This window comes from Bison bison, unplaced genomic scaffold (genome assembly GCF_000754665.1).
Source record: "Bison bison bison isolate TAMUID 2011002044 unplaced genomic scaffold, Bison_UMD1.0 scf7180017864088, whole genome shotgun sequence".
Classification (NCBI taxonomy): Eukaryota; Metazoa; Chordata; class Mammalia; order Artiodactyla; family Bovidae; genus Bison; species Bison bison.
Genome location: NW_011494660.1, coordinates 205,319 through 215,318, shown reverse-complemented (window position 1 = coordinate 215,318; position 10,000 = coordinate 205,319). Strand labels below are relative to the sequence as shown.

The 10,000-nt window shown below is 47.5% G+C and overlaps 1 protein-coding gene across 1 annotated transcript in view; it reads right to left on the bottom strand.

Annotated features, from left to right (window-relative positions):
• Window positions 1-9,501, bottom strand: part of MYO7B (myosin VIIB) — an 80,987-nt gene extending 71,486 nt beyond the window's left edge. The window contains 4 exon segments of the mRNA XM_010837957.1: window positions 5,640-5,824; window positions 7,457-7,609; window positions 8,687-8,800; window positions 9,387-9,501. Of these exon segments, the coding sequence (XP_010836259.1) occupies window positions 5,640-5,824; window positions 7,457-7,609; window positions 8,687-8,800; window positions 9,387-9,425 (491 nt within the window). The 5' untranslated portion in view covers window positions 9,426-9,501.
• Between the last annotated feature and the right edge of the window lie 499 nt (window positions 9,502-10,000).

The window sequence follows — 10,000 nt, the reverse complement described above, 5'->3', positions numbered from 1 at the left end:
TGGCATGCTGCGGTTCATGGGGTCACAAAGAGTCGGACACGACTGAGCAACTGAACTGAACTGAACTGATCCAAGAGAGTGGAGGAAGACTTTTCTTCCAGAAATGTCTAGCAATTTGTTGTCTGAGAATATTTATTTTTCTGAAAATTTTGGAAATTTTCATGGTGAATATATATTAATTTAATAATAGTGAAATATGAAAAACAGTTTTAAAAATTACTTATGGCCATGGACTAGCCAAGATGGTGATGTATAAAGACCCAGAGCCCACCTCCTCCCATGGGCACATCAAAGTTACAGCTATTTACAGAGAAATTATTGATGACAAAAACTGGAAGACTAACAGAAAAGAAATGTGTAAATAATACGTAAAGAAAGAACCATAGCACAGGGAACTCTACTCAGTATTCTATGATAACCTATATGAGAAAAGAATCTGAAAAAGAATGGAGATATATATATATGAATTACTTTGCTGTACACTTGAAACTAACACAACTTTGTAAGTCAACTATACTCCAAGAAAGTTAAAAAACCAAAAACAACAACAACGAAAAAGCAAACAAAAGACGTTTACTTCATTGTCTCAGGACTAAATGTTAAATGGCATTATGTTTATATAAAATATATTTAATTCACAGCTAAAATATATCAACAAACAAATAAAAACAACAGCAAAAAAGAAGGACCCACAAGGAGACAGTCGGAGGAGGGGCAGAGATGCAGTAAAGTCGAGACACATACCCCCAGTAGGTGACCCACAGATGCGAGAAGAACAACCACACAGGTTCTCCCCAAGGAGTGAGGAAGCTTTGAGGGTCAGTGGGGCCTACTTTCAAGACAACAAGAGGGCTGTGGGAAATGGAGTGTCCACTTGTAAATAGTGCACATAAAATCTCACGTGCCCCAGGACCCAGGGCAGAAGCAGGGATTTGAAAGGAGCCTGGGTCAGACCTGCCAGCTGATCCTAGTGAGTCTCCTGGAGACAGGAGGCAACTGCAGCTCGCCCTGGGACACAGACACTGGGGCAGCCTTTTTGTGGAGCTTGTTGAGCACACGGCCCCTGGTGCTCGCGAGTGCCAGGGTGGAATCCCCCCTCTAGCTTATTCAGCCTGGATTCAGCCCTGGCCACCAGCCTGTTGGTACCAGTACTAGGACACCACATGCCAAGCAATGAGCAGGGCCAGGCACAGCTCCACACATAGCAGGCCTGCTGCCTTAAGGCCCCCAGAGCACACCGCTGGACAGGACCTGGCTCGGTCCACTAGAGGACCCAGAATACAGCCTCACCCACCAGTGAGCTGGCACTACCCTCAGAAGCCTCTGGACTCCAGTCCCCACCCACAATCAGGCCAACACCAACCTTGAAAACCCCTGGACCCTGCCTACCAGCAGGTTGACACCAGCGCTGAGACAGCTTGGAAGCCCAGTTCTGCCCACTGTGAGCCAGCACTTGCGCCAGGACACCCCAAGGCACAGTCCTACTTGTCAACAGGCCAAAGCTAGATTTGGGACATGCCAGACCCTGCAGCGAGCCATGTCAGGAGCCAGCCCTGCCCATCTGTGGGCCAACACTGGGTCTGGGATTCCCGGGCCTGCCACCACCCATTCCAGAACCCTGCCCTGCTCACCACTAGTCCCAGGACCCCTCAGGGTCCTGCAGCCTGCAGCCTTGTGACAAGGCTTCACCAGCTGTCAATAGCCTTCATATGAGGCGGGGCCTGGCAACAAACTGGACCAGGGGCCAGTCACACCTATTAGACCCCCTTCGGCAGGCAGCCCACCACAGTGGATGACCCAAGCCACTCACATAGAGGGTACCGCCAGAGCATAGAGCTCTGGTGATCAGAGAGGAGTGTGCTGTCTCCTATAAAAGGCCTCTTCTCCAAAGTCAGGAATTGTAACCAACCTAACAGATACATAGAAATAAAAACATCAAATTAGGCAAAAGGAGGCAGCAGAGGAATGTGTTCCAAACAGAAAAACAAGAAAAAATTCCAGAGGAGCCAAGTAAAGTGGGGACAAATAATCTGCCTGAGACCGAGCTCAAGGTTATGATTGTAAAGATGCTCAAAGAACTCAGAAAAAATGCATGAACACAGTAAGAAGTTTAACAGAGAGTTAGAGCATATAAAGAACCAAACAGATCTGAGGAATACAATAAGCAAATTGAAAAATACAAGAGAAGGAAACAGCAGTAGATCAGATGATACATAGAAATGCATGAGCAAGCTGAAACTGCAGTGAAATTCACTGATGCGCAACAGAAAAGAAGAATGAAAAGAAACGAGGACAGGTTAAGAGACTTCTGGAACAATATCAAGAATACTAACGTTCACTTTATAGGGGTCCCAGAAGGAGAAGAGGGAGAGAAAGGGGGCAGAGGACATATTCGAAGGCATAATAGCTAAAACTTTCCCCAACCTGGGAAAGGAAACAGACATCCAAGTACAGAAGCAGAGTCCCAATCAAGATCAGCCAATGAGGACCCAACCAAGACAAACTGTGGTTAAAGCGGCAAAAATTAAAGACAAAGAGAAAATACTAAAAGCAGTAAGAGAAAAACGGTAAGTGACATACAAGGGAACTCCCAAAAGGCTATCAGCTGACTTTTTCAGCAGAGAGTCTGCAGGCCAGAAGGGAGTCGCACAATATAAAGTAGTGAAAGGGAAAACATACAACACAAAATACTCTACAACACAAAATACTCTACAGCACAAAATACTCTACAACACAAAATACTCTACAACACAAAATACTCATGCAAAGCACAACATGATAAATGTAATTAGCACTGCTGTACGTCACATATGAAAGTTGTTAAGAGAGTAAATCCTGAATTTTTATCACAAGGAAAAACATTTTTTTCTGTTTCTTCAATTTTGTATCTATAAGAGATGATGGATGCTCACTAAACTTCTTGTGATAATCATTCCATGATGTATGTCAATTAATTATGCTATACACCTTAAACTTAACTTATAATTAACTGTATGCCAAAACTTAACTTATAATTAACTGTATGTCAATTATATCTCAATAAAACTGGAAGAAAAAAAGCATTAATATATGCCATAAAATAGTAATCAGAAAAAATAGCCAAAACACACACTGTGCTCACACAGAGTTTGGGGAAAAAACAAATAATCCAAAAATAGCCAAAATACTACTACAAAATATAACAAGGAAAAAAAGCATTCATAGAAAAAATAGGGCATTACATAATAAAAGAAACCATTCCCAGAATATCAATATCACAAATTTGTATGCACCTAATAACACAGCCTCCGAATACACAAAACCAACTTTGGAAACTAAAAGGAGGTTTTAAAACATTTTTTATCAGAAATCTAAAGCATATAAAAAGCACTAATAAACTTAAACTAATAATTATTTATAGACTCTTGAACTAACAGAGAACATATAAATGTCTTGAAACTCACATAAAATAGTCACAGATTTGACCAAGTAATAGGGCTGTAAAAGAAGTCAATGTATTTCAGAGTCAATAACATATAGAACATACTAATCATAATGTGATTAAATTAGAAATTGAGTTAAAAGGTGGAAGTATTTTTATATTTAGAAATTACAGGCGCTCTTCTAAAATATAATGAATTAAAGAGGAAACCAAAATAAAACTACATGCTTTAAACCTTAACAATAAAATAATTAATCAGTATAAAGATAAAAATTTCTTAGAGTGTTTAAATTGAAAGCTATACTTATGTCTGGCACATAGCATACACTCAGGGTTGCAGTAATTAACACTATTATTATTATAAAGGGAGAAATGTTGCTTTTATGAACTTTTTTAAATTATAGAAAGCGTCAAACATTACAAATGAAGGCAGAATGCTGCAGTATGCTGCTAATAAAAGTATGGCCTATATGCCAGCAGCGCGTGCTGCCTAGTTGGAAATGCAAACTTCAAGGCTCCCTTGCTCTACTCAGCCAAATCTGCATTTTCACAATGCAGATTGTGAAATGCCCCCCCAAGGGGCTCCTGCACCTTACAGTCTTCTTAATGAACTCCTAGCGTCCCATTCCCAGCTGCAACTCCTGACCAATTTTGATCCCATTCTGTACAGATTTTCCCCCCACATTGTGCAGGATGCTAGTTCCTCGAGCAGAAATTACACCTGCAGCCCCTGCACTGAGAGCACAAATTCTAAACCCCAGGACTGCCAGGGACATCCCTCTTGTACCACACTGAAACAAACTCCGGACAAACAAGCTTTCATCTGAAAGTATTAAGTTTTTAAAAAGTTTTGATCCAAATGTCCGTCTTCTCTGAAGGTGTGTGTGACATAAGCAGTGACACTTCACATGATGCCCCTGAGTGGGGAAGTGGCTCTGAGGGTGGAAGACTCAGGGCCTCGCCCACGTCCCAGGTGCCCTGGGCTCTTCTGCAGGCACTGCTGTCCGGGGGATGACGCTTCCTGGCCAGGCCACCTCTCTGTCTTCTCTTCCAGAGCTCTGGGTTTGCTGCTCCTGCTTGACAGCTGTGTGTCACTAGGAAAGAATATCCACCTCTCTGGTGGGAGGTCTCCCCAACAGTAAACCGGGAATAGGAGTACCTACTTGAGAGAGTTGCTGAGAACATGAAACAGGATAACCTACACTGTAGGACCTCATTCTAATCTCTGCTCCAATGGCCCCTCCTCAGAGAGGCCAACCCAATCTGCCCTTCCACCTAGGGCAGTGACCCCATCGCTCTCTTTCCTCTTTCCCTGCAGTGTTTTTCTTCAAAGTTCTTATCTGCCAAAACAATTTGTCTATTTATTGCCTGTCTCCCCTTCTAGAATGTAAGCTCCATGAGGCAGGGATTTTAGTCCCTTTCCTTGGCTGCTGTCTAGCCATCTTAGGACAGAGAAGGACACACAATTGGAGCACAGCAGAATCTTGAATGAATAAATGAATGAATGAAGAGATGACTTTACTAGAGCCCCAAGCAAGGGGCCCTGAAGCCAAATTCCCTCTCCCCCTTCCTTTCCTGCTCAGCCTCCCTTCCATGAGTGCTGGGAGGGCAGGAGGCAGAGAAGCCAGGCCAGGCAGTGAGTCTCTCTCTGAGTCAGGATCAGTGTCTGGACTGGAGAGGGACACATCCCTTCTGGGTCCAGCAGCCTGAGAGCCATCCTCTCTGAGATCTGCCTAAAGTTGTTCCATTTTTGTTTTTTATTTTTGGTAGCAGCATATGAGATCCTACTTCCCCAATCAGCAGTTGGATCCGAGCCCCCTGCATTAGAAGCAGGGGGTCTTAACCACTGGACAACCAGGGAAGTCCTCCTGAGGTTGTTTTTCAGGGATCTCACCTGTTTGATCCTTGCACCCCAAGTGCCTATCCTGGGTCCCATTTCTAAACCAACCCATCCCCATTCTTCCTTTCTTGTCTCAGGAAACATTCACAGAAGGCTGGGGCTATTCAGGCCCTGATGATAGGAGAAGAGTAGGTTCTGAAGGAAGGACACCTCGGAGGGACCTTTCAGGGTGGAGGAGCCGCAGGCGCCAGACGCAGGGGGAGCTCATTGATTGGGGGTCTCTAAGTCGCACGCTGGTCTGGAGAGGTTTTGGGAGAGGAGATGCTCCCTTCTTTACGAGATGCTCAGAAATGGTGGGTGGCCCACCCAGAACCTCACCTGATAATGCAACACTGGTCCCTCTTGTTCTTCTTCATGTTGAAGTAGCAGCTGTTGGCAATGGCAAAGATATGCGGCGGCAGCTCACCCACATGGTGCCTGTAGTACAGCTGGACCTGCTCCACGGTGTAGAGGGGCAGCACCTGGAACGGGTTCACCGCCACCAGGATGGAGCCTGTGTATGTCTGGGGAAGGGAGGAGGTGGTTAGTGGCCCCTAATCTGAGGATCGGTGCTGACTTTGGATGTCACAATGGCACCCCACTCCAGTACTCTTGCCTGGAAAATCCCATGGGCAGAGGAGCCTGGTGGGCAGCAGTCCATGGGGTCCCTAAGAGTCGGACACGACTGAGCGACTTCACTTTCACTTTTCACTTTCATGCATTGGAGAAGGAAATGGCAACCCACTCCCATGTTCTTGCCTGGAGAATCCCAGGGACGGGGGAGCCTGGTGGGCTGCTGTCTATGGGGTCGCACAGAGTCGGACACGACTGAAGCGACTTAGCAGCAGCTGCAAGGGCACCAGGCATGGCTGACTCTGGCAGGGAGGCGGGGACTGATTCTGGGCTGAGAGATGACACTCCTGGCAGCTCAGATCCTTCCCCTGGAAAGGATGCTCACCAAGAACAAGAGCTCCTGGGTGAGGATGCCTTCACAGGAACATTAAATGAGGTGGTTTATGTTTAGCACTAACATTAACACTGTGGTTAATGTTTAGTGCTCTGTCTGGGATTTAGAAGAGGTTCAATGAAACTAGACTGAATGTATGAAGCAAGTCTTCACCTGCCTCCCACAGGGGCCTCAGTGAGGCTAGGCCACCATCGGAGCCCTCAGAGTCCTCCTGGACCTTAGTTCAGGGTCACTTGCCCACGTGGAGCCTCCACTGGGCCTGCCAGCCCCTCTGGATTGGGATGGGGACAGTCATCTCAATAGTCGTGTACAGTGCCTTCGTTTTCATTTTAGGGAAGGAGAGGACTCAGGACTATGACAACCAGATAAAAGAATGCAAGCGTAAGCTCTTCGGTAAAGGATAAGCTGCAATTCAACTTAATTTATTGCTGTTATTAGTCCCAGGAGCCGAGGCACACTCAGCCAGTGTGAACTCTGAGTGCCTGGTCCCTGCCCTCCAAGGCCTCTCTCCTCCTCTCCCACCCTGCCCTCTATTCAGAGGCCCCTGCTCTGAGCATCCCATGATCAGGGCTGGTCAGAGGTCAGTGAGCTGCCTCTCCCTGTGAGAGGCCCAGGCAGGTGGTGACACCCCTGGGTCACACCCACTCACGGCAAGGCTGGTGTCAGTTTTGGAATACCACCTCACCTGGTAAGTCTGCATTGGAGCAGGGATGCTAGCTTTGCATCCATCACAAGGCCTTGGGAGAAGCACCTGCATCTACCTACACGACCCTCCTGGTCATCACTTCATAGAAGGGCAGGGCTCTTCTGCTTGGTGACCCTGGCTCTGCCACGTAACCGGAAAGAAACCAGGCAGAAAACTACTCTGCCACAGCCTCTGATCCCCTCGGCCATCAGAGCAGGCCTCTTCCTCAGCCACGGATGCAGGAGAGAGGCAGCACTTAATCTGTATACTGCATCCTGTGCACTGTGCTGGCACATGCAGGTCAGCTTTCTGCAACCTTGAAGACTTTATGCCCCTGCTTATTTCGGATTGGGGAGCAGGGATTGATGAGCATCCTCACACCATAAGGGTGTGGGGCTCAGGGACTAAGCCAGGCGTGCCTGGGGCACGGTTTGCTTCCCCAGCCGGCGCAGCATGTGTGGCCCAAGCATGCCGTCGGGGCACACATGGCCAAGGGAGACTCACGTAGATCTTGTGCTGCTGGTAGCGGATCAGGAGGTTGTGCACCATGCCTGCCTCATTCAGGTCCCCCAGGCGGATCATGTCATCCACGCCCTGAGCTGAATTGGGGTGCATGGAGCTGAGAGTGCCAAGGTCCTCTGATTGGATCCAGTGTTCCTGCAACAAAGGGCACAGGCTCTCCTGAGAGGTGACCTCTGCCAGGGCCAAACTCTCCTCCATGTCCTCAATGGACTGGCTGACCTGGTGGCCCGCACCTGGCCAGGGCTGGTCTGCGGTGAAGGTCAAAGGATCAAGTCAAGCCAAGACTGGAGTCAGCACGTGTCTAGGGCCAGGGGTCAGTGTGTACTGGGGCTAGGGGTGAAGTTCAGACCAGGGTCAGAGGAGTGTAGAGCCGGGAGTTAGATATGGCTACAATTGGGATCGGGGCAGCTTGCAGCTGGGGTCTCACAGATGGCTGGGATAAAAGTGTGCAAGTAAGTGTTTTCAATATAAATGATGTTATGTCATTTTGCAAATAGGAGACATTATTGTTAATATTTGACTGACTTACATACTATAGGGTTCACAGGTCACACTCTAGAATTTTCTCCTCGGAGGCCAAGTCTCTACATGCTTCACTTTGCAGATCCTCAGCAAAGAGGGCTGCCCAGGGAGGACCTCAGTGACCAGCTGGAGGCCCCAGTCTGCAAGTCCTTCCCCTCTGCCCCTCCCCTGCTCCTCCCCAGCTTGCCAGGTGACCAAGCTGGTTCCCCAACAGGTCACCCTGAGCTTCCTACTCTATCATCTGGGCTGCGTTGCTCATGTGAGATGGGTCTCCTTCTCCTCCTCATGTGCTTGGGGGCCCCCATCCAGGCATCTTTCTCATGCACCTTTCTCTCCCTCACTTCTCCTGTCCTTCCTGCTCACCTTGCATTACTTTGAAAACAAGTTTCTGGCCCTTCCCCCTCTCTGCCCCCACCCTTTTCCCACTTCACTCTTTCCTGCTCCCCTAATTGTCCTAATTTTCCGTCTTCCAACCTGCTCCCTGCTTCTTCCCTATAGAAACAGTTCCCTAGACAGACACACAATGCCCGCCGTGACAGGACTCCCCTGTGGTCTATCCTGGCTCTAGTTCCCTGGCTTGGGCTCTAGAATCCCTGGTGTTGGGAGCAGCACCAGAGAAGGGAGGGGGCTCAGGGTTCTGGACGGGAGTTGAGAAGGCTGAGCCTCTGAGGAATGTATAGCCATACTCACCTTGCCCTCATCATCTTCAACCAAAATTTTGCCAGGCTTGGTTTCTTTGATGATGCCCCCAATGGCCACCCTGGTCTTGTCGGCAGGGGTGGGGTTCAGCCACACGTGGTCACCCTAGAGGGCAGAGAGGTCAGATCCATGTTCCACCTTCTGCTTCCTACTCAAGACTTACCTCCCTGGGGGCTGTCCCTTCAACCAAGAGATGCCAAGTGACTGGGATGTGCTCTCTCTCCCTTGCCCTCCCTGCTTCCCCTTCTCCTCCTCTTGTTTTTTCTTCTTCCCTCTCTCCTACCCACCCCTCCCCAGTCCTTTCTTGTTCTTGTCAAGATGTTGATGGGTGATGGCAGGGGAAGCTCTGTTGGCCTGGTTTTTGCAGGAAAGTGTCCCCCGTGAGGTGCAAAAAGAGAGTCTCTGCCTTTGACTAGCCCTATAGTACCCAAACCCAGTGTCTGCTGCTGCTGCTAAGTCACTTCAGTCGTGTCCGATTCTGTGTGACCCCATGGACGGCGGGGAAAGCAAAGACTAAAATCTCACTAGGTTTCTTCCTGGCCTGCAACATGGCATTAATCCACATGAACCTCTTTCTGATCCAAGAAAGCTCACCCTACTCAAAGAGGAGTAATCCCAAAGGAAAAAGCACAGGTCTACACACAAAGATACTGAAATGTAAAAGGAGGAAAGGAGCATGAGTAACACTCACCAGGGGAAAACCAAATGTCACAGAACAGTGCAAAGTCATACCCAAGTATCTCACCACGATTTCCAGAAATTTACTGAGCTCAGATATTAGACACCGAGACAGCTGAAAAGGATGAGACATGAATTCGCAGAGCTCAAAAGAGAAATGGAGGAAAACAAGTAAGCATGGGCCAGAGGTGAAAGCAAACCGGAAGCAACAACAGGGAGATAAGCACTGCTAAAATCAGGGTAAAGGTCACGGGTGACAGGAGAAGAAAAGGGAGCAAAGTGACAGAGAAATGCAAACAATCAGGATGAGGCAGAAGAGCATAGATATGGAGGGCAGGCGAAAATACAAATAACTTAAGTGCACAAAGAAGGAAAACAGGGGGAAAAAAACAGAAAAATCACTTAAAGATATAATTCAAGACAACTTTCCAGAAATTAATGAAGGTTTGGATCTATGGGTTGAAGATACACCATCCTTTCTTTGAAATGATGACAAAGAAAAATCAACTCTAGGACAGATACTGATCCTAGAGTTAATTTTTTGAGGGGTAGGCAGATAAAAAGACAAATGCTCTTATAAGGAGATAATTCAGGACAAATTCAAATCATATGAGGGCTGAACAACTC